The 25,029-nt window shown below is 37.4% G+C and overlaps 1 protein-coding gene across 3 annotated transcripts; it reads left to right on the top strand.

Moving 5' to 3' along the window:
- Positions 1-939: 939 nt before the first annotated feature.
- On the top strand, positions 940-23,803 carry smarcc1a (SWI/SNF related BAF chromatin remodeling complex subunit C1a). 3 transcript variants are annotated; one of them, XM_008430910.3, is made up of 28 exons: positions 940-1,172; positions 3,624-3,743; positions 3,826-3,911; positions 4,159-4,240; positions 4,361-4,453; positions 4,553-4,622; positions 5,102-5,171; positions 5,326-5,401; positions 5,875-6,000; positions 6,509-6,627; positions 6,714-6,841; positions 8,735-8,794; positions 8,923-8,960; positions 9,550-9,668; positions 9,994-10,065; positions 10,182-10,295; positions 11,078-11,231; positions 11,318-11,425; positions 11,526-11,588; positions 11,773-12,031; positions 12,918-13,079; positions 14,289-14,344; positions 16,173-16,326; positions 16,546-16,724; positions 16,828-16,962; positions 19,544-19,919; positions 20,381-20,506; positions 21,270-23,803. In XM_008430910.3, exons 1-28 carry the CDS (start codon positions 987-989, stop codon positions 21,359-21,361), a joined length of 3,423 nt encoding a protein of 1,140 aa, XP_008429132.1. In that variant the 5' UTR covers positions 940-986; the 3' UTR covers positions 21,362-23,803. The 3 variants fall into 3 exon arrangements, with proteins under 3 accessions (XP_008429132.1, XP_017165147.1, XP_017165148.1); XM_017309658.2 differs by having other exon boundaries at positions 6,533-6,627; XM_017309659.2 differs by lacking the exon at positions 8,735-8,794.
- The last annotated feature ends 1,226 nt before the right edge of the window (positions 23,804-25,029 follow it).

Consider the following 25,029-nt stretch of genomic DNA (forward strand, 5'->3'; position numbering starts at 1 on the left):
ACTTTTGAAAAATAAAATTCTTAAGCCCCATTTCTTGAACCTATCTCTCAGCTCTGGTACTGTCTGATACACTGTTCTTGTTTTTAGTTATTTACTGTTTTTATTAGATTTTAGTTAACCAGATTTTGGTATAACTTGAGTGTCTCAAATGCATTCTATGAATAAAATGAATAAACATTTAAAATCACATTACCAAATAAAAAAAATACAGTTTAAAGGTTGTTTTTTGTTCCCTTTTGGTTTTATGACTTTCTTTCATGTGTCATTTGTCAGTTCCAAATAAGTACATTTGTTTCCTGTTCACATTTCTAAGTTGAGATAAAGCAGTAAAATATAGTTAATTATCATATGTGCTGTCAGGTGGACTGTAAAATACACTCTGATTCTTTAACCGACAGGGTTTATGCCATTTTGAAACTGTGATCAAAGCTTACCATGAAGTCTAATACAAACAAGAGTATATCATTAAACATAAGCATTCAACAGAATTGTGTGTATGTTTGGGAAACTTTGTTGATCAATTGCAAAGCAAATGCAGTTTAAAATGTTGACATAAAAGTTTCAAAATGGATTTGATTTAATTCAGTAATTTTTAAATAATATATACATTACCTTATGTAACCAAATTGTTGCTGCACTGGCAGATGAGCTTATTGCTCCTTTCTCATGTTGTGCATCGACGTAAAAAAAAAATTGGTCACATAAAATACTCTTGTAAATTAATTTACATAATTGCTCTTTTCTATTTTTGCACTTTTTTCATTTTCAATCTTGTTTTTTTGTAAACAGCCGTACCAACCGAAATACTGTGTGAGTGGTTGAACGTGACTAATTCTTGAATGCCTACATTTCTTCTTCTTTGAGGCTATGCCTACATTTCCCATGAGCTCTTCCATTGAGAGTTTTGCGGCTGCGCAATATCATTTGAAAACTTGCACGGTGAGGGACGCTTTGGAGGAGAAAGGCAACGCAGCGAGCTAAACACAATGGCGACGTCGGCGACAACAGCAGGCGGGACGGGCTCAGGCGGAGGAGCCGCGGGTCTGGTCGGCGGCGGAACGGCTGTAGCCCGAAAGAAAGACGGCGGACCTTCTACGAAATTTTGGGAAAGTTCGGAAACGATTTCTCAGCTTGAGTCGGTGCGAATTTGGATCGGAAAGCACTACAAGAAGGTGAGCTAGCTGCTCTTTCTCCATTGCTTTCTATGAAGGCCCGCCTCTCGTTTTCACAATGGAGCTGCTACATCTTCTACTTTTAGCCTCACAAGTACTATCTCGAGACACATTTTCTGGATTTATACACATATAAACTTATTTAGGACTGTGCAGTTCGCGTATCCCTATAAAATACGATAGAATATCGTAGAATAGAATACAGGGATACGCTGTATTCACACGAGTACTAGTGGAAATGAACTAAACTAGCCTAGCTACAGTTAGCTCCCTGACTTCTCATGCCGCTTTCTAAATGGCAACCCTGTTTAGGAAATGTTCGTAAACGTCCATCGGATGCGCTGCTTGTGGATTTTATTATAGAGAAACACATTTGAAACTTTATTCAGTTAAGATAATAAAAAATAAAACATTCTCTCATCGAGGCCCCAAGAGCTAACGGAAAAGTCACGGGATAGCGTTCATACAAATCATGGATAAATGCGTATTCATCCAGTTTTTGTGGTATTAAATTCAGGAATAAAATCAGTTATTAGATAACTGTACAGATTTCTAATTCCAGATGCATTTTGTGTAGAACAGTAGGTTGTGTTTTGTCACCACAGTAGCTTATCAGCCAGTTCAGGCTCCATTCACCCACTTCAGTTAGCTAAACAAAGAGTGTTCCCCTAATGCTCCAAATCTAACCCACTATTAAACTACGATTGTTAAGATTGTAATCTGGGTAAAGTTTGAATTAAATAATACATAGAAATGTTTGGATTTATATGGAGGCATATTTATTGCCTTTAATACAGTTTCACAAAAGAAATCTAATATAGGAAGTAATTTGCTCATGCATAAGCAGTGTATAAGAAGTGTGATTTCTTTGTTACAAGCTGTTCTGTGCTCAGATTTATAATAAAGGTCATCTTTGTATGTGGACGTGTATCTTATGCCTGGAAAATGATACTAGAAAAACAGAATGCAACTTATCGTGGCAAGCACAGTGCCCACAGACATATTACGCTCTTGATGTATCCTTGAGCAAGTGTTAAAATATATACAGATACCAGTTTACGAAGATGTTATTTTATGTATTAACTTATTTGTGGGTGCAGACTAATATTCTAAAGATGGTAGTTTATCCTATGAACTGCAGAATTGTTGAATAAGAACATATCCATCAATATTGCTTAGTAATTGTTTATTGCAATTACTAAATTCTGTTTATTGCTTAGTAATTGCACCTCCATCAACCTTTTCCAAAAAGTAAAGTTTTTATAGATTCATGTGGACTGCCATTGGTTCGTACTGTTTATAATAAAAAAATCTACATGTTAGTTATGAGTTACATGGTTTTATTTATGAATCTTAAGAACTGATCATAATTTTGTGGATGATTTCCAATCTTTCGATTTTGTAAAGATTTAACCTCCTGAAACGGATTTTAGCCAATAATTCGGATTTCTCATTAAGAGGTAATATAAAATACAAGAACTATAAAAAGTATTTTTTTTTTCCTTCCAGCTGTGTGTGATCAGTAATTATTTTTTGTCAGAGTAATGCCATATCAGTAATGATTGCTGTTCATGAGAAAGAATTAGAAAAAATATATATTTATGCTCTTAATTATGTAGCACATTACCTCATCACTGAGATCCCCAATAACAAGATTTTATAATCCAGCACTTTCACTGGGAGGTAAAAGGATAAAACAGAACAACATTGCAGCATTTTGCTCATAGTCCCTGTTAACTGCTGCAGGTTTTGCTCTCTCTCGCTCTTTTGCAGTTTGAAGTGGAAAGATGTCTTGATGTCTTGTTGGTAATACAGCCTCCTTTTCAGTTGTTACTCACATCTCCATTCTCCTTCTGATTAATAGACATCAGTAATACGAAAAATACCTAACTTTGAGTCTTCTTCACACATTAAATGCATCCACACTGAGGAGTGGGGTCTATCGGGTGACCTGGCGGTACTTTGTGCTTTCACTGGTCACAAAATGTTCTACTTTCTGTCTGGTCATTGGTCAGGGCAGATCCAGCTGAAAATCTGCTGGTTCCGGTCACCAGCTCATTTCCCAGATCATCTCTGATTTTCACTGGTGACTGCAGAAAAGTGCAATATGAGATATTCCTTTACATGAGCATAATTTGTATTTTAGAGCCTAGCGCTGCTACTTTCTGATGCATTTCTGTCTCCATTTTGTCTGTAAGCAGAGCTCTTGTTAAAAAAAAAAACATTTAGATACTTAATTTCTGATTTATTCATTTGCTCTTTAAACGAAAAGAAAAAGCTGATGAATGTATGGACTGAGAGGCAGAGAGTTCCTCCTTTGAATTTTACTATTAATTTGATTGATGTTATCACCGCCTACTTTGACTGGAGGTCTTGGAGCATTTCTGTTTTATTAAACATGAGTTAACAAATATTAGATAAGTTAACGTGTTTGTCTTTGTGTTCTCCCAGTATGTCCAGAATGACTCTCCATCCAGTAAGTCCCTGGCTGGCCTGGTGGTCCAACTGCTTCAGTTTCAAGAGGATGCGTTTGGACGCAGGGTCAACAATCCTCCTCTTACCAAGCTACCTGTAAGCACACACTCATTACTCGTGACATTAACCACGTACCCAAAGTACTAAAACACAGTTCTTGTTCCTTCTCATCGTCTAGGCCAAATGTTTCCTTGATTTCAAGGCAGGAGGAACTCTCTGTCACATCTTGGGATCAGTATACAAGTATAAAAGTGAGCAGGGCTGGTAAGTTAACTGTTTCTTTTGAACCACAATAATTGAAATACTACCCAATATTTTGATGTGTAATTACGGCACTTGGCAAAATGTTTCAACTGTGTTTTCTATGAGTTTGTATTTTTATGTTGTAAAGCCTTGTTGTTGAAATGTGATATTAAAATAAACTTGAAGGATTCAATATGTATGTCCATGAGTACCGATTGAAGATATTTATCAGGGATTTTATTATATATTATCTGACATTCACTATTAGGAGGAGATTTGACCTGCAGAATCCGTCTCGGATGGACCGGAATGTGGAAATGTTCCTGAATGTTGAAAAACACCTGGTCCAGGTGAGAGCAAGAGTGTAGACAAAGACTGCTGACTGTACATGTTCAGTGTGTGTTATTTAGACTAAATATGTCTTCATTTAGCTCTTTATTGGTTTCCTGAAAGTGTTTGTGTGCTTTTAGAATAACTGCCTGACACGGCCCCTCGTCTACTTGTCGCCAGAAATTGAGCAGAAGCAAGTCAGCAAGCTCAAAGACATCATCAAGAGGCACCAGGTGAGCTTGGGTCAAACCAAGAAAATCCTGATTATTTGGGAAGTAGATTTTATAATAGAGGCTGATGTATTTGTTTTTTTTTTCTCATCTGCTCTCCAGGGTTCGGTCACTGAGGACAAGTCAAAGGCAACTCATCACATTCACCCATCTTTGACACAGCAGGAAGACGGTTGGTTTCAAATCTTTTGAACCATAAGAAGTGAAAAATTGACCATCATATTTGATGTTTATGATTTTGGTGATGACACTTATCAAAATGTAGCTGGTTCAATTGTTGACTGTATGGTGACTTTATAGCTTTGTAATTTTGTGTTTTTATTATGTAAAGCATCTTAAACCACCTTGCTGCTGAAATATGCTATATAAATAAACTTGATTGAGATTTTTCTGACTCACAGATTCACTTGTTAATTATATAAAAATGTATTAAAAATGCTCAGGGGAAGATTTATTTTGTTCCCAGTACGATCCAACTGTTTTCAGATGCCACATAATGTATCTTTACTTGTATAAAAATGTAGCAAACAGTGGTTTAGATATAGTTTTCCATTTTCACCAACATGAAAATGGAAATAAGTGGGTGAAAATGTAAGTTGATTGGTTTTCTCCTGAACATTTAGAATTTAAACACCGATTTGTGTTTTTCAGAGGATTGGCTGCGTCCGGTCATGAGGAAGGACAAGCAGGTCCTCGTTCACTGGGGCTTCTACCCCGACAGGTGAACAGAATCTGTTGCTGAAAAGCTCAGATTTTCTTTCCCAAATGGCTTTTTTCATACCTCATATTTTCTGGATAACGTTTTGCATGTTTATTTTAAGTATTTCTTAAAAATACGCTGCATGACTGATCACTGACGGTTCATGTTTTGTTAGCTATGACACCTGGGTATCCGCCGGTGAGGTGGATGCTGATGTGGAAGATCCTCCCAGCTCTGAGAAACCCTGGAAGGTAAGTATCACGGTCTGTGAAAATGTTTTTGTGTAAAAAGAAAAATGAACTCCTTATCTTTGCCCTGTTTAAAATAATTGATACTTTTTCAAAATTATTTGAGTTTTTAAGTTAGTTCTTGAAAAAGATCAGCCTGGAAGTTTCAAAAAAATGCTGTTTCCTTACAGCACTTTACAAATTTTGTTATAACTAATGCTGGAATTTTATTGAAGAAAAAGACTAAAACTGGACTTCTGGTAAAATATTTACAAAAACAAATCTACCAATGTCATGAAATGCAGTTTATTTGGAATAATTGCAGAATTATATTGATACTGCTAATTAAATCCTGTTGAATGAAAATAAAATCTAATAATTTCATTAATATATTAATGTTGAAGGGATTATTTGCTATCACAGTCATTGCTTATTAATAATGCTCCTTTGATCATTTGTAAATTTTACAGAGGTAAGACTTCTCTTTACTTCCTTAGGTTCACGCCAAGTGGGTTTTAGACACAGATGCCTTCAATGAGTGGATGAATGAGGAAGACTATGAGCTGGACGAGAACAAAAAGCCTGTCAGCTTCCGACAGAGAATCTTCCCCAAAGAGGAGGAGGTAGGTTTGTGTGTCTTGTTTGACGGCATGTGTGGATGTTTTGTGTGAGAGTATTTTTTGTTAGCTTTTTTGCCTGTAGCTTTTCCCTGTTCTTCGTCGTCCTTTTCCACATCCGGCTTCTGTCTGCTGCTCACCTTTTTCAAACCTTTTGTTGCACTTTGTCCACTTTCTGATTAAGTTCAGGGTTCCTGTCAGCGTTAATACGGAGGCAGTCAATGTTTTTACTTGCTTTAGGATTTGACCACTATAAGCTGGAAAATGACAATATTTGTAGAGCAAACATGCAACTTTATTAGCCAAATCTGACTATTTTTGACTGGACGGTGTACAGGAACCCTGTTTGTCTCCTCCACCACCCACCAAAGCATCCCCCTCCCCCTGCCCTGTTCTTGTTCTTCCTCTGCTTCCCCTCCTTGTGTGTGCAACCGTTCCATTCTTCTCATTCTGCCGCTCTTTCTCTCATCCTCCATCCCTCGCTCCCTGCGCTGCACGGGGTTTGTCTGATCAGTCTTCCCGTACACCCGATCGCAAGGAGCGCAAGGCAAACTCTGCGGGCAAGAAGAGGAGGCGCTCGCCCTCGCCGCCCAGCACACCAGCTGAGTCTCGAAAAAAAGGAGGAAAGAAGGGGTAAGAAAGACAATTAGTTCAGTTGAACAGCACAGAAAAAATAGTCAGTGCTGAAACGTTTCCAATTGACCCTTGAATTTTCTCAGGAACCCAGGGCCTCACTGGAAGCGACGGGGACACAGAGGAGAGGAAGAGGACACTGAGGAGGACATGACGAAGGACATGGATGACTCCTCTGCCGGCGCCAGCATGGAGGATGGTGTGTCCAAGAATGGTATGTGGGCCGTTTAAGCAAAGGACAAAGCTCACAGCAAATTAGATTTGTTTTTATGTTTTTCAGGGACAAAGCTTCTGAAAGCTGCACAAGCAGCTATTTCTGCGTATTGGAACATTGATTACTGTTAACCTTTGTTTTCCTGACCTTTTTTTTCTTTCATCACCATGCTCTCACTACTCCTAGCCTTGAGCATCTTGACAATTTGGTTAATTTAAGTCATCTTGACTTTTTTTTTTTTTTCCTGTTAAATGGAACAACTAAAATACATTAATTAAGTTGGGCAAAACTGTTTGTGGCCAAGTGCAGCCTGAAGGTACTAATAAAAGTTATCTGTACTAGACAAAAGTGAGTAATATCGCACTTATCATTGAATATCAATTTGGAAATGTTTATATTTCTCTTTAAGACCAATTTTATTCACCTTCATTGTGATTAAAATTCTAGTTTGACTGTAAATATGTAGTGGAGCCTCTGAATTCATATTTACTCAGTTTAAAAAGATGTATTTGGAAGTTCATTTCCAGAAGGAAAACACTCAAATAAAATTATCTCCTGACCTTCAAATCAGTAATTTTCTGGATAATACTGTCTGTAATCATATAATATAACATTGTTAAAAGTATCACATGGCTAAAAAAATGATGAAACGATAAGCAAGAGAGGACAGACAAACTTCTGTTGTGATTCAAATAAAGACAGCATGGTGTGTTCTCCGTCCTACAGCGTTCTGCTCTGGGAAGCACTTGCAGAACTTTTTACTATCCGGGTGTAAAATAACAAAAAATAACCAGTTAATTGACACTGGATACTCTGCCCTTTTATGTTTCAAAATATTAGAGAATTTCCAAAACTTTGGATTAATTAAAGGTATCCTGCACAAGACGTCCTTGAGTAATTCTAAGCACGGAAGCATTGTACTTGTTTCAACATCTTGCATATCATGTTGATGGCTCTGGGATTGAGCTCCTCTGTCCTCACCTGCTTTGCATGTCAGTGGAATGAACTCAACAGAGTGGAAATGCAGCAGCAGCATATACTCTCACAACAAAGCCAAGTTCTTTCTCTAGGCTTCCAGTCCTACTTATCAGTAGGGCTGTAGTGATGCAATAATCTCATGATACTATACACAATATTCTGCTCACAATACGATATATATTGCAATTTTCAGCAAACGATACGATTCAATACACTTTAGCGATTTTCTGAAAGATTTTAGAGGGACAGAGTGATTATGATGACATTTTGTGACTGTTATAGAGTTGAATTGAATTAATTTAACTGAAAACTGATTAAAAACCAGCTACACAATACCTGGCTCTGGTTGGACATGGACACAGACTTAAAGTTGACAGCTGGACAAAATGAATCAAAGAAGTGGTGAGAAAACATGTTTTGATTTTTTTCTAGGAGAGAAAATATCGATATATATCGCAAAATCGATATTATTACACAGCCCTACTTATCAGTAGTTTTGTTTTTAACTCTTTGTCCTTTACTTTATACTCGTATCTTGTAACAAAATGCCATTCTCCAACTTTTAAGACTTGGTCTATTAGGAGGAATGTCAAGCTCAAATCATTTTCTTTTAGGATATACTTTAATGCCAAACACAAAAAACTGAGAACGCTTTCTTTTTCTTTTTTTTTACCTTGTCCCATTAATGTTGTCCCACTTTTTGTCCCCCCAAAGAAATCATCTTCTCTCGGATCACCCAAACTAATTCAGTCTATTTTAGGGTCCTCTCATTTTTTCCCCCCCGGTTTTTCTTCATGTTGGTTATTACCTCCATGCCCCTGAATTGTGCTGTCTTTAAGGTTTTTTATTTTAATCTTTTATCTCCCCTCCAGTGTTTCACTTGGTTCATTTTTCTCACTTCTGTTCCATGCACAGCTAATTCAAAAAAAGACAGTGAAAATACTCCAGTCAAGGGAGGGAATATGGCAGATTTGGGTTTGTATCCTAACTGGATTTGCATGCTTGGTTGTGTGTTTGGTAACATAATTGTGTTTAATCATCTTAAAACCTTTGAACGTTAGCGCTGCTATGTGTCTAACAAAGTTTATTTGCATTTTTCCCAGATGACATGGAGGATGATTCGGTGCTGTCCGGTGGCAAGGTCCGAAAAAACTTTATCTTTTTTTAAATTTTTATCATAGTGAACTGAAATGTATTGGTAAACTGATGAATCAAGAATTTTCAAGTATAGAATTTTTAAATTATAGAGAATTATTTTCCAATAAATAAACAAGCAAGAAACATTAAAAAGCTGCAAACACCATAAAAAGGCCTTCAGTGATTATAGCAGTGATTTTATAATGAGCTATTTCACTTGTACATTACATAGACTTTGGTATTTCCATGAGGAATGCAAAGCATTTTAGAAGTTAAAAATTTTGTTTTCAGTTCCTGTAGATGAACTTAAAGCTCAAGTGAAATCCATATTTTTAATCTGTGCCAGAAAGTTTGTATTTTACTGGTTCTGTGCAGAATTATGTCAATTTGTCAGATTAACTCTCATTGGGTAAAAACAGCTGAGGCTGTTTTGATTTTTGTCTTTAAGAGAAATATATTTGGTCAGGATAGTTTTGTTTTTGTGGATTAGATGGCATATTAAATGTATACTAAGAAACTAATGTTTTACAGTTTTGAAAAAATCAAAGCAATATTTTTAGTGTCATTATTTAGAGAACTGTCTGTATCTGCAGGATGATGATGAACAAGGCAAAGGAGAAGTCAATCGGATGGATGCTGGAGAGGACAATGTAACTGAGCAGACGCATCACATCATCATTCCCAGTTATGCTGCCTGGTTCGACTACAACAGGTCAGCTCAGAGTGGAAACATCTGTTATTTTGTCTTTTTTGTTGCTACATTTAGCACTTTTAGTGATTAAATGCTTTGTAGGAAGGTTTATAAATGCTTTAATCTATTGCATTGACCATATAAGGTCAAAAAATGCTGGACCTTCTGAGGAGTCAACAGATAAAATTTAATTCTAAAAGTTAGTGTGATGGATAACCCATTTAAGTTATAGTTGTTTTTTAATTTTATATTAAGTTCAATCACAACAGACAATTTTTACAGTAACTAACATATGCCTACTTCATGTTAAACATCATTTTTTTATTGTTGTTTTAACTCTTTTTAGCATCCATGAGATTGAGAGGAGAGCTCTTCCAGAGTTCTTTAATGGAAAGAACAAATCCAAAACTCCAGAAATGTGAGTTTGACATTCAGTCCTGCACCAGCCACATAGAGTTGGAAATGTTATTTTATGAGAACTATTTCTGGTATTACTGTAAACATTTTCTGTCATGCTCATCTTTTCCTGCACAGATACCTGGCCTATCGTAACTTCATGATCGACACGTATCGGTTGAACCCTCAGGAGTACCTGACCTCCACTTCCTGTCGCAGAAACCTGACTGGGGACGTCTGTGCCATCATGAGGTTTGCTAAATATGTGGCTCTTAGCTTTTTATTTTTACCCAGTTTTAGTTCTCTGCAAAAGAAATATGAAAAATATGTTAATTAGGCATTTATATAAAATTTGGCACATTCTGGATGTTTGTTATTGAATATTTGTACATATTAGAAATATATTTAAAATGCAAATACTTCAATTTGTTTTTTAAATAAAACATTTTTTTAATTTGCCTAAAATGCAATAACATAGCATTCCTTTTAGTTTACGCTTCATCATTTGTAGCAAAGGATCTGCAGCCCAGAAAATACTTCTAACTTATTAGAAGTAAGTTAGAAGTATCTAACTTACTTCTAATAAGTTAGAAGTAGGTTATTAGATCAAACAGAAAGCTCAGATCTAATACGATGTAGGGCTAATCTGCTGATTATCTTCTGGATTAGACAATTAAGCTAAAGGTGCTTCATAACAGATATTTTCTTTTTACAGAATGTGAACCAGGTAAAACTAAAAATATACCATTCAAGGATTTCTGGATAAAATATATTTACACAGATTTTTTTATTATCGTAAATTCAAATGTAAATATTTTTGTACAGTTTTGTCTTAATTACTGCTCTGAGTATGTTCTTTCAGTGATTGGCCCTTTTTTGAGTCTTTATAGTGTAGTTAACAATCGGTTACTACATTAGTTGATGATTATTTAAATAATCGATTAATCATGATTAATTGTCCTCAGGCCTTGTATAAATGCTTTGAAAACGCTGATAATGGTAGAATTTAAACTTTCTGTTTTGCTCATCTTCAGGGTTCATGCATTCCTGGAGCAGTGGGGTTTGGTAAATTACCAGGTGGATGCCGAGAGTCGGCCATTACCCATGGGCCCCCCTCCCACGCCCCACTTCACTGTGCTGGCTGACACTCCCTCTGGCCTCATGCCCCTCAACCACCGGCCTCCACCTGTAAGGACAACATTTTCTACCATCCGTAATGAATTAAACCTTTAAAAGCTAAAAGGTTAACATTATTATTACAATGTGTTCTTCAGATTCCTCCTCCTCAGCCAATGCCCAACTTCGCAGATAAGTCCAAAGACAAACCGATTGACTTGCAGAACTTTGGGCTCCGCCCTGACCTCTACAAGAAAAGCGCCAAAGTGAGAAATCAAAGTGGATTTTGCCTGTAAAATTCTAAATTATGTTTAAAATTATTTGTAAATGGTCTAACTTTATATGTGTATTTGCTTTGAATCACAGCAGGGAAAGGGAGCCGGTACCACCAGAGAATGGACCGAGCAAGAGACTCTACTGCTGCTTGAGGTCAGCCTTTCTATGCAAAGATCACTTTTCTCCAACTTTGCTCTTCCTTATCTTACTTTCTCACACAATAAATCGGTAAATGTTACATTTTTAAATATGTTCTCAGATCCTTTACCTGTATTTATTTTCTATTGGAAAACAAATACTCTGTTCTGATAAAGATTTCTCTCTGTACCACTTACAGGCCCTGGAAATGTTCAAAGACGACTGGAACAAAGTGTCAGAGCATGTTGGTTCACGCACCCAAGATGAATGTATCCTGCACTTCCTGCGGCTGCCCATTGAGGATCCGTACCTGGAGAGCACAGAAACGTCTCTGGGCCCTCTGGCCTACCAGCCCATTCCCTTCAGCCAGTCCGGAAACCCAGTAATGAGCACAGTCGCCTTCCTGGCCTCTGTGGTGGATCCCAGAGTGGCGTCTGCTGCAGCCAAGGCGGCTTTAGGTGAGAACAGGGGGAAGAACTGAAATGGATCAGGTTTTGTGTCATAATTTTACTATAATTTGGTGCTGCTGATGCATTGGAATCAGAATTGTGAATTTGCAATGACATTATTCAGCTATTTTAGGGCTGAAACGATTAATTTGATCAATCGTGATGAATCGATTATTGAAATAATCCTCAACGAATTTATCAATTATTCGTTAACTGCAGTATACACACACACCGACACACAGAAAGGCCATCTGTTGAAAGAACACCACTCTCAGAGTAGCAATAAAGTTAAAACTGTCCAAAAAATATATATATTTCACATTTAAGATAAAAGTAAAGCCTTTGTCTGTAAATATGTTCTATCCAAAACTCGTCAAGTGAAGTTTTTTATCCTATTAGGGAGCTTTTGCTATCCAAAACTAAAAACTAATCAACAAATCAGCTCCACACTGCATTCATGTTAGGTCAGGTAGAAAGGACTCAGTTTTCACAGGTTGATGTTAAAATATTTTATTTTTAGCTGCAGATTTGCATCATTTTCTACAGATAATCAAGCATTCAGTAATACGTATTATCCTATTTAAAAGTATTTGAGTTGTTTTGTTTGCATTTTGATGTATTTTTAATATTTAAAAAATAAATTTAAATGGTTAAATATTTTTTTTCAAAATGTGGCAATTTTTTTATCCATTTAATTGTCATAATTGATAACTAAAGTAATTGTCAGTTGCAGCCCTGAAACATTTACAAAAACACAAAACGACAAGAAGTGTTGTAAAAAGCTGATTTCTTTTGCCTAAATTAACGAGTCAAAACTTTATCTCTTCGTGTATTGTTTTAGTCCTGGCAGCATTTAGAGGACATGAAGGTAAAAATGTCCTTTCTCCTTTTTCAGAGGAGTTTTCTCGCGTGCGGGAGGAAGTTCCTGCCGAGTTGGTGGAAGCTCACGTGAAGAAGGTCCAGGAGGCAGCAAGGAGCACCGGCAAGGTGGACCCCACCTTCGGCCTGGAGAGCAGCGGCATCGCAGGAACCGCGCCAGAGGAGCCCGAAAAAACAGGTACAAATGTAGAGGAGACTTTTTTTATTCTTTTGAACCCTTGCGAAAAATATTTTTGGGCAAGTTTACAACATATAAAGTGCTTGTAACGGCGCCTGAAATCCTTGAAAATGCTTGAGTTTCAATTGGTGTTTTCAAGATTTTTAAAGGGCTTGAATTATGTATAAATTCATTGAGTGCACAGTTGTAATAAAGTGCAATCTAACATTGATTAAAAACCTAAATTTGGAAAACATGATTTACATTACATTTCATACCTAATAAATTCATACATACATATTTTTTTCTGTCACACTTAGTTTTTCTTGGTTTTTGTTAGTTAGAGTTAACAAAATTATTTCTATTTACTAAAAAACGAAAACTTGCCTTTTTAAAAGTGCTTGAATTTTACTGCTGAATAAATGTACGAATCCTACATATAAGATATTTCAGATAAAAAAAATGTGCAGCCTCTAGAGGGCAGCACACATTCACAGGATCAAACGCAGCTGGGCGTTTTTGATGCAGATTAGTGCTCTGAGAATATATTAATGTTTTAGGAAGAATCCACACAAACCCCAACAGGAGATGATGACTCTCTATGATCATTGAAGGATCTGATCTGCATCTGTTTTTATCGGCACGCGCCGAGCAGTGCAGATATTGGTGTGTGTTTATACTGCCGTGGTAACCAGTGGATTAAAAGAACAGTGGCAGATGGGGCAGAGGGGCTGGGTGGAGGGAAAACAGAAAAACTGGGTCATCGCTCTGCCTCTCTTGATTTTTGCTGAGCAGCATCTTAAAAATGTGCCTTTTTACTGTCATCACAGCACATATGATCCCTGATGAAATGCCTCTGCTGCCTGAATTACTGCCCTCTTCAACTACAGTGGTGATCAATAACCCTAAATGTGTTCCAGTTCTCACTCGGCCTGAAGCACTTCGCCCGACCCACAATCAATTTTCAGACTCTTAACGTTGGCCTAAGTGCACCCGTGACATGGTTTAACTCTCAGCTGTAAACATTCATTCAGCTGCTCTCCTGTGTGCAGATGCTTTCACACTTTTCCCCACTGATCTGTTTACTAAAAATAACTTGCTAATCTCACTCCTCTGAAAGGGGTTTATCTGAAGGAATAAAACCTGTTTTTGTAAAAACAAAAAAACATTGAGTTTGTTTTAATGAATTATTTTCCTGATGTATATTTTGTTTCACCTCTTCACTCACAGAAACCGCAGAACCAGAAAAGATGGAAACAGATTCGGACTCCCAACAGGCTGATAAGGTGAGATAAAAAGGCAATTTATAAAAAACATTTTTGAAAAATATTGATAAGCCATCTTTAAAACAAAAAAAGTGTAATTCCTCAAACTGGTGAGGATAAATCCTTGAGGAAACGCTACAAACCTTCGGAGTCACTAGTTCATACCGCCATCTTACCTCTTCCTACAGTTGTTTGAAGATTTGCAATAAATCTAAATCTAGATTGGGAATAAAAATAAATGAAAAAATGAAATTAAAAATAAATTTAAATTCACCAGTGTTTTTCATGCAAGATCCAATTAAATTTTTTTTTTCTTGCATTATTTCCTAAAAAATAAAAGAAATTGCAAACAGCAGAAAATATTGAGTTGTATGATGGAAAAATAAGTGCCAGGCTGAAGAATCTTTAAGACAATATTTTCATATTATTAGCAGAATAAAGACACAATTTTACCAGAACATCTTAAAATTACAAGAAAGTCATTTTATTTGAAAATAATCTTGTAGTTATCAAGATCTGACATGATCAGCTCAGTCCATGTGATTCTTTCTTCCAAATAGACTCAGTTGTTTGTACAGATAAAAATTAATGATGCTGATGTGCATTTCCTTATTTATAATAGACACCAAAGGATAATGTCATAAAATACTCAACATTCCTCTATTTCTTTGTTTCTTTTTGTGTTTGAATTCTCATAAAATTACAACTTCATTCTCCTAATATTATGAATTTATTCTTGTAATTTAAAAAAAAGAATAAAAAATAAATCATAGCCTGGGCTAATACACCATTATAGACTTTACCTGAGTCTAAATAAATAGATAAATTGATTAGTTGATCAGCTCTACTTATCGCCCAGCCCTACATATGGTTATTGCTTTTCTATATTTGTCATTTCAAATGATCAACGCTGACCGTGGACTCATGTCTGACCATTTCTGTACCCAGCGCGCCGTTGGTGTGGTGTGTGAATGTTTGAAATCATGTCGTTACATCTGCAGTCAGGAACATTCATTATGTTTAAATAGGAAAATCAATACACAGTTTAAATCTGTTAAGGTGTTAAATAGTTCTTGGCAGCCATCAGTTTTCCTTTTATAAGCTGTCTCTCAGGGCTGGTAAAGTTTATCCTTCCAGTCATCTGTGTTTAGTTTCTGCTTGTAGAAGGAGCTGCAGGTGAAAGTAAATGTCTTCTCCAAAGTGCATGTGGTGTCTGCGGCTGAATCATTATCTTTCGTTAACAAGCGTCAGGCGCTTGGATTGGATCACTACAGGGGAAATTTGAACTAATAATCCACAAACGATGAACATGGCTGCATTTAAAAGCAGTTTATTTAATGTAGAACAAATTCACAGTGATGTAAATTGTTGTTTTACATAGGGCTGAATGATATATCATCATCGGAATATTAGTGTGCGCAGTATTCATACTCATATCGCAAAGGACTGTTTGGAGTTCAATAACTGCTGGCTAATGTATTCAAAGTGAAAGAGTTTCTATTTTTCATATTATTATAATGTTTAGTCAGTTGGACAGAGTCTGACGGCCGCAGATGTTCACATCGACACAAATGACTTTGTCCAACGTACGTGAAGGTCCTGGAGTTATGGAAGCACAAATGAGAAGCAAAGGACAAAAGAAAATAAAGAAAAATTGCACCTGATACCATAAATATCTCAATATTTACAAATAAGATGCATCATGGGCAGATATTCTAATAACATGCATTTCTAATTTCACAAGACAAACTTAATACAGTTAAGTCGTCCCATTAAGTCCCAAAGCATCCTTCCTGAAAAATGTCTTTTCTCATACATTAAGCTCATGTATGTGATGTTCTGTTTTCAGGCCGAGATGAAGGACGAGGCAGAAAAGCCCAGTGAGTCGGCAGAGAAAAGCGACAAGACGGAGAGCATGGAAAAGGTGAAGAAGGAGGGAGCAGAGGGATCAGAGCATGAACAGGAGAAGGAGGAAGAAGGAGAGACTAAAACAGCTTCAGCAGGTAAAACATGATAACAGGTCATCACATCTCTTAAACAAACCACTAAAACGTGTTTTAGTTTGCTTGACTTTTTTCGGAGACAAAGTAGAAATCTGTAGCCTAAAGAAAAACTTGTCTATCACAAACAGTTCTTAGTCCTTCAGGACATTTTCTTTTTCAAAAATGACATTGTTTTGTTGGAATGAAGTAGAAAAAAACCTCTTAAACTGTTTCTTCCAGATAAAGATAAGGATGAAACTATGGACACCTCGTCTTCAGATCAAGAGAAGGAGAAAGAGGAGAAGACGGCTACCGAGGAGGGAGAGGAAAAGCAGAAGAAGTTGGAGCATGACATCGGAGAGGGAAACATCGCCACAGCGGCCGCTGCTGCTCTCGCTTCTGCAGCCACCAAAGCCAAGGTGAGGCCGGCCGCTCAACAGATCACATGTTTCTGTTATGCTGACCTGCAACAGATTTACGTTTTCTTGGATATTTATCATCTTACTTTATCCATCTTCTCAGCACTTGGCGGCGGTTGAAGAAAGGAAAATTAAGTCCCTGGTTGCTCTGCTGGTGGAAACCCAGATGAAGAAGTTGGAAATCAAGCTGAGGCACTTCGAAGAGCTGGAGACCATCATGGACCGCGAAAAGGAAGCTGTAAGTCAGAGTTTAAGCGTTGGGAATTGGGAGAAAAACGTGTTAATTAATGCAAAGACAGGACTCCCTTTGATCCTCCCTAGCATTTTATAAGTAAGCATAGTTCTTGTAACTGTTATTGTGATAAAAGGAGGTTTTAAAAAGTCTTTTTTCTCACCATTCCTATGGTTTAAAGCCCTTATAATGAGATCTCAAAGATGTTTTCTGCACATCAAGTTTATTAACATTAACTGTGTTTACATTCACGCCATTCGGATTATCAGTGGGCATAAATTACCCCTCTTATTCAGATTATAAATTTATTTCGATCAAGTTGAATCTGATAAAATATCCCGATTGGGGTGTTTACATGACAAGTTTTAATTCCCATCGGTCATTTATTCCAATTACTTATGTCCAAAAAAGCTAAACTGTTCTGCAGAATCGACATGTTTAGTTGAAAACTAATACTATAATTAGTTATTGTGATAAACAGAGGTTTTAAAAAGGTCAGTTTATTACTAACTGTTTTTAAAAATACCTTAAGTTATTTCTCTTAGCAACATTTTTGGTTCATTTTCTTACGTATTGGTTTTAATCTCTTTATTCATGTATCTATTCATTTAATTATCTTTATCCATTACAACTTATTGTTTTGTTCCTGTTTCCTGCTCTTTGAGATCTAAAGATATAAAGGGCATTATTTTTTTAAAAAAATCTATTGTTATTAAAATTAAAGGGTGTTTTAAAGTTCTGAAAGTTTATGTATGAAAATAATAAATATAGTATAAATGGCAGCACTATAGCCGTGTTACAAAATGTATGTTATTTTTATTGCAGTAACGATAACTGTTGATTTTGTGTTTTAAATAAAATTGACTAGATCATGGTGGATATTTTTAAACACCATGTTAGTGTGAAACAGGAGTTTCTTTATTTTAGATTAAGGTTATTATTTTGTGAAAATGTTGGTTTAAACCATCCAGTGGTAACCCAGCGTCACTCTCTGAATGAGAAAAAGCTCTAAATTGGATTTATTGGACCACGTTTTGCATCTCCACCACTTCATTCAACACACAGTCCCATTTTGAAATAAATACTTGTACAATGTCTGAGCTTGATGTTAAGAAAACACTACAAAATGCTAGATTATCTGCTGTTCAAGCGATAAACCGATTTCTGTTAGTCTCCCAAAGACAAATTACTCTTGTCTGAAATTGTAAAGCTGCTGGGTCATTTATTTTTTATGGTTCGTCCTCGTTTTCTTCTATTAATTTTTGAATTTTTTTTTTTTTGTTACTCCAAATAAGGTGGCTGTTATAAGAGAGACTGGGGACCCTTGTTTTTGTTGAGAGTACTTGTCTGTTTTGCATTTCCTGTACCATACAGCCCAGTTCTGTGGTTACTTTGATGCTGTAGCCAAGAAACATGTAGTCCATCAGCACATGTTCTCACCGGGTGCGTTAAACCTGACTTAGTCTTGGGTCTTTCAAAGATACTGAAGCAGAAACAAAACTTAAAATGTTGGCAGCTGCTAGGAGAAGGTTTTCAAGAGCAAAGCAGTTGTTTAGTGATGCAGTTTGAACCGACAGTGGTCTTCATGGGACACATGAGTGATTTAGCTTATGAGTTTCAAAGCGTGTCCTGGAGACGCTGGTGGGAGTGGAAAACTGTGTTTTCATAGCGGTGGGATTCAAGCCCAGTTTCACAGATGCAAACACTTCATGAAAAGAACTGTTTAAAGAAGTTTTTGTGGAACTGGAGAGAACCCAAACCTAGGCTGCTGCTATAAAACATCGTAGTTGTAAAGATCCACACAGAACAGCAGAAACACAGCAAACTGTGTTCCAGCTCTAATACATGGAAACAATCTGGGTAATGGAGAAAACGTTCAGTAAAAGCATGAAGATTCCTGCAGTCTCAAGTCAAATATTATTTAATTAAGTTCAACAAGTAAGAATTAATATTTTTATGATTGTATATCAGTGAGCACCAAGGCAAATATAATGAAATTCAATGGTTTTAGTTAATAGATATGGAAAGGTGGTAAGAAATGGCCAATAAGTGAATTAATCTGGAGCTTCTCTTCTAACTCTTAACACAGTCTTGGCATGAAATCATGTCTTTGCTTATTTACTAGAACTTTTGTAAACAATTATTTTAGTAATGGCGTAATCTATAAATTGTTCTGATGATTAATCAAATAAAAAAAGTCCTGTTCTGCAGTAGCTTCTTTAAGCTAGTAAAATACGGAAGCTGCTAATAGCACTTAGCATTCGTCAACAGCTCATAGGTGGAGTGAGTGGCTGTAGCACAGTGCGCTAAAGAGTTGAACATTATTTGACGAAGCCTTGAGGCAGGTAATGTGGCTCAAGGACTTTTAAGAATTAAGTTCTTTGACTCGTCTGATGAATCGTTACAGATCTGCTATTTACCATTAGCCTTTTAATCGTAGTTGGTTGTAGCACCAGTTAACACACTTTTATTAACCTTTTGCTGGCAGCAAGCTCCTATAACTTCCTCAGTCTAATGGTCATGATGCATCTGAGAATGGAGGGATTTTCCCACCTCTAATTGTTTGTGTTGGTGTTTCTTTGTGCAGCTGGAGCTTCAGCGGCAGCAGCTCCTCACCGAGCGCCAGGCGTTTCACATGGAGCAGCTGAAATACGCCGAGATGAAGGCCAGACAACAGATGGAGCAGCAAGCCGCTGCCGCTGCTGCTGCCGCCGCCGCCGCCCAGGCTCAAGGTCAGGGCTCTGGACCCGGACCCCACCCCGGCCCCCCTCCACACGGTATGCATCACGGCGGACCCCCGCCCCACCACGGCGGACCTCCTCCTGCTCACCATGGAGGACCACCGCCCCACCACGGCGGGCCTCCCCCCCTCCATGGAGGACCGCCACCAGGTGCTGCAATGCATCCTGGGTTCCCTCCTATGGGCCACCACCCCATGGCCCCCCACCACCCAGGACAGACAGGTCAGAGGTCACTTTAAGACTTTGTGTGTGTGTGGAGATGTCATAGTTTTATAAAACTAAATTTATAAAACATCTTTTAACTGCAGAAATATTTATTTTTTAAGTTTTTGTACAGCACATTTCAACAGCAAGGAAAACATAAACACATCATATAGTCAACAATTGCAAAAACCAGAACGACGATTGCATTTTGTAAAGTGCCTTCATTAAACTCATCATAACGTTTAATAAAAATTAATGCAAACCAATTTTATCCAGGTGGATAAAAAGCTTGTTTGAAAAGTTTATCTGTTTGTTATTTTTGAGCCAGAGGGAATATTTTGGAGTTATTTTGCAACAGCAGAAATGTTGATCAGTATTTCAACGGATTTAGAGGAAATCCTTTTTAAAATATGAATAAAAAAGTGTGGTTGAGAAAAAATAAAATTTTAACGTCTCACCTTGTCTCCACTTGTCTACAGGACCGATGGAACCGGGTCAGCCCATGCCAGGACGGATGCTGTCTGGTCCGCCCTCTGCCGGACCGCCACCAGGGGGCATGCCGCCCATGATGCCCCCACGTCACCCAGGAGCCCCCAATGGCATGTGTGAGTATAACAATTAACTTCAACTAACGATTATGTTATAGAGAGTTGTAGTTCTTCTGAAACTGGTGGGCTGCCGGTTTGAACTCCTGCCTCAGCTGCTGCTCCTTGGACAAACACTTCACCCACTGAACCTGCTGGTGGTGATCAGAGCCCCGTGGCGTAGATTGAATAGCCACAGGGCTACAGTGTAGCTTTTCCCCTGTCATTGTGTAAATGAATGACAGACTCCTAAGAGCTTCACATGACATCAGTCCTTATAAAAAGCTTTACAAATGCAGGTTATTAACCTTAAAAATTCTGGCCATGGAAATATATTTTAACTTGGTTTTAGTGTGTCTAAATTTTTTTACAATTTGAGTTATTTATTTTGTTTCTCATACTTTTCTTTATAGAAGTAATAATTGATCCTGCCATTTATGGATGAAGTTTATGCAGCAACTGAAGCTGACAGTATTAATGTGGATTATATCAAAACATTTATTTGCGACAACCTCACTTTAGGGTATTTGTGATCAGTCATGTGCCAAAGGAGCTCAGGTTGCTTTAATTGCTGTAACTTTTCCATGATAATTTGCTGAGATACTCATTGAATCAAAGTTGATCATAATCTCTTTTTCTGTTGGATTTTAAAAACAATTACTGTATATTTCTACTTCAGTTAAAGTCAAATATTTCCTTTGATAGTGCAACAATCTTGAAACTTTGCTCTTATGAGTCCATCTGCCCTGTAAAGTTTCTAAAACTAGCATGCTTCTCTCTGCAGATCCTGGCCCTCCACCTGCACAACCAGAGGCGATGCCTCCAGCTCCCGTGGCTCCTCCAGCGCCCCCAAGTGGCCGGGTGTCTGACAATTAAGACGTACAAACAGAAAAAGCACACGTGCATAAAGCTAAAACTCTGTCTCTGACCTTTGCTTGTCGCTACGTTTTTCTCCTTCACATTCAAGCAACCATAAACTTTGCTCCCCCTGACACACAGACCCACACTCTGGGATCCAAATTCACAAACACACATGCAGACTTCCTCTCAGGGCACAGCGGCGAGGTTCATCTAGTAATAAACACTGTTTTACACTCTGTCGAGTAACAGCGAGGCTGAAGACAACAATCCTGTGTATAGAAAACCAAACAAGGAGACAGAAAATATTTTTGAAGAATCCTCCTTTCTCAGCTTCTTATTTTGTTCAAATGACACTGTAACGCTTTCCAGAGTAACAAAAACAACCCCAGGCTCTCCTGTTCCCCGTTTCCCTAAGCGATAAACCCCTAGAGGAGGCTTGTTGGGCCAGACAGCCAGTCTGTGTGCTGAGTAGCCTGAGCTGTGACATGTGAGTGGATCCAGCCTGCCCTCACTCCTGCTGAGTATCTACCTCTCGCTCTTCTTTAAAATGATACACTGTAGTTCTGTGTGTGTGCGCGCGCCTGGAAGACAGACGAAGGCTTGAATTTGGTCTGTGTAGTCGGCTGAAGTTACAGAAATTTACAATAGAGACAAAAAGTTACGATTTGCCTTCAGACGAAAAGCCTTCTAGGTCAAATGTTGCTGGAAAGACTGTTATGTTTCTGATGAGGTTCTCTCAAACAAAGCTGGTAGGTGTAATACGTTTAGTCCTTAGTAGCTTTTTGTTGCAGATTAAAAAAATATCAGAAAATTATGCAGGAATCTTTTAAATGTGTCTCGTTTTAGCTGCTTTGATCAGATTCTATAAACAAGACGACAGCATTCTTCTTTTTAAGTTAAACTAAACACCTGCCTTGCTCTGGTCTTCTGTAATAAATATATTTGATGCTGTTAGGAAGCTACTTTCAGGTGCAGGCTGACCTCATTTTGCTTCAAATACAATAGCAGCAACAAAATACGAATAAATAAAACTTAGAAAACCGAAGCCGAAGTATTTCTTAATTTTCTTCTGCTTAAATACAGAATTTTGTTACAGATCTGATCGGGCTGCCAAAGGATTCACAGACTGTAAACATCCGTCCTTCTGTCTCGGCTCCCAGAGCGCGAAAACGCACAGAGAAATGTAAGCTAAGCTCAGGCAAACACTGGAGGCTGCATGCACACACCCACATCTTGGTTCAAACCTGGCACTGACCCTCACACACACACACACATACACACACACACACACATCCTCTGCTGACCTTCACACAGTGAGAGACGCTGCATTTCTGCTCAAACGAGACTGAGCTCTTCCTCAGCATCGTGGGTATTCTGGTCGCTCTTTCGGTGCTGATTCTGTAGCTATTCGACCCTCCTCTTCCTCTGCTCCGTTTCCTGACGCCTAGCACTGCCTACCTCGCTAACAACCTCCTCCTCTTCCGTTTCTCACTTTTCACAAGTCGCCGTAAAGCTCTGCAATATTCTTCTGCAATCTTCTCCAATCTGTGGTCAAAACAGAAAAACAAATGATGTGTTAATCCTTGAAATTTCTGTTGATGCAGTCCAGTAGTACCATCTTGTTTGGTTGAAAAGAATATTGTCGAAATGTGACGTTAAAGTTCAGCTTCACTTCACCAACAGCCAAAACTATAAACAAACGTTTCTGTTTGCAGTAGCTCCTAACGACCGTCGCTGTTGTTTTTCCCTGACCGTTGTCTCGGTTGTCGGTATTTAAGCCTGTAGATGTAAAATTTGGTCTGTTTTGCATATGATAACTGCTTCCTGTGTACAACTTCTTTAATATAAACTAAGTCACATGTTCACACAAGTTGCTACTAAACCCAAAAACGGTACCTGAACTTCAAACTGTTCTTATTTCCTTCATAGCGCTGTCGGTGTCTCTGCTACCTCTTCCTCTTTCATCTGCTAGCTACCTCTTCTAGAAATCTTCCTCTTGCTCTCTGCTACCTCTCACACCCTTTAGCTACCTCTCGTTAGCCTTTCCTTTCCTTTTTTAGTCTTTGTTTTTGAGTGCTGCCCACATGACTGCTGTCACCGCTGCCCTCTTCTCCCAGGCTGCAGGAAGAAGAAAACGCAAACATTCGTTCATCGCACTCTCATTCGTTCATCGCGCTCTCATTCACCGTGCCCTCTTTGTTTTCTTTTTTCCTGTGTTAACATCTGACTAGGTGTGTGATTTATCTTTGCTTAAACATGACATGATTCCCTTATTACATATATTATCTTTTATGGATGCTTTTTTTGTGTTAATGGTAATGTATTTTTAAGGAGAAGTTTTGTGTAGATGGAAGTTTTCTCTGTTTGTAGCATTTGTTTTGTTTTTCTTTTTATTTTGTATGGGGTCTGTTGGTACTTGGACCTAGACACTGTCAAATAAACTGTTTTTTAATAATCGGTTTGGGGTTTTCTCATTACTAAAGAGACTTTTATAAAGTCATAAGACGGAATGAGTTGGGTTTAAATGTGCTGTTTGATTTTTAATATATTCCACATTTGGATAAATATGAAAATATAATTGAATATTTAAACATTTTTGTTTCTAGCATGTTCCTTATATAAATTGGGTTTGTATGGGTGCTTGAAATCCTTGAAAAAGCTTGAATTCTGATTAAGTGTTTTCAAGGTGTAAAAATAGTTGATTTATTTATAAAGTCCTCGAAAGTTTGATTAAAAACCTAAATTTGCTAAATGTTTTTACATTTGAAACCAGCTATTTTCATACAGCTAATATGAAGACTTTTTTTTCTCACCATCTGAAGTTAAATCAAACTGAACTTTTTTTTTAAGTTTGATTATTTTTATTTTCTAAATTCCAGAAAACGTGGTGAGAACATTTTCAGAGATTTAATTGTGACTTTCTTTGCTTTTTGTGTTTATGCATTTAATTTGATCAGGAAGGTATTTTGCCTTTACATGATATGTTTGGCTATTCATAAATATGTCATGAATATTTATTATTCTTAATGACTTACTGATCGTCTTACATTAAACAATGTTATTGAAATTGCGGGATTTGTTTTTTTGTTAAATTAAACATTTCAAAACATAACATTTTGCTGTATTTTAGTTTACCTCATCCCTGCTGTAGAATGTAGAATACTGTCACAAAATATACCAGTATTTACAACAGTGAATTATAGCAGTCTACTTTAGGTCATTTATGTTGGTTTTGTCTCCAAAGTGGAAAAGTTTGAAACCTTACCTTGAAAATCCTTGAAAATTGTCTGTATTTTTCTGCAGGGAAAGAGTGTGAACCCTGCATGAAGCTGAAAAGAGTACATTTCCAGCATTGCTCTTTAGGAACAATGCTGGAAATTTGTTCCTAAGGAATAGAAAATGTCCCACAAAAGGTAAAAAAAAAAGATACGATTTTAGTGTTTTCACTATTTAGCAATGTTTTCTTCCAACAAAGGATGTGAATCTAAAATTCTGCAATGAAATTCACTGATTTAATTTGTTCTCCTCCATTGTTTCCCATTGTCAAACCTTTATGTCCTCATTGAAAAACAACCAGCTGCACTCAATAATCATCTCTAGTGACAACATCCTGACCACCACTTTTTCTGGAAAAACAAAAGATTTGAAAAGTGGATTACTGGATTTGGGCTGAGAAGTTCTGG

This window comes from Poecilia reticulata, chromosome 16 (assembly GCF_904066995.2).
Source record: "Poecilia reticulata chromosome 16, P_reticulata-male-v2, whole genome shotgun sequence".
In the NCBI taxonomy this organism is placed as follows: Eukaryota; Metazoa; Chordata; class Actinopteri; order Cyprinodontiformes; family Poeciliidae; genus Poecilia; species Poecilia reticulata.

Excerpts from the sequence above, each read along its gene's own strand:
- smarcc1a (XM_008430910.3), top strand. The coding sequence starts at position 987 with ATGGCGACGTCGGCGACAACAGCAGGCGGGACGGGCTCAGGCGGAGGA. Across the intron at positions 5,402-5,874 it reads GCTCTGAGAAACCCTGGAAG|GTTCACGCCAAGTGGGTTTT; the intron begins GTAAGTATCACG and ends TTACTTCCTTAG. Across the intron at positions 20,507-21,269 it reads AGGAGCCCCCAATGGCATGT|ATCCTGGCCCTCCACCTGCA; the intron begins GTGAGTATAACA and ends TTCTCTCTGCAG.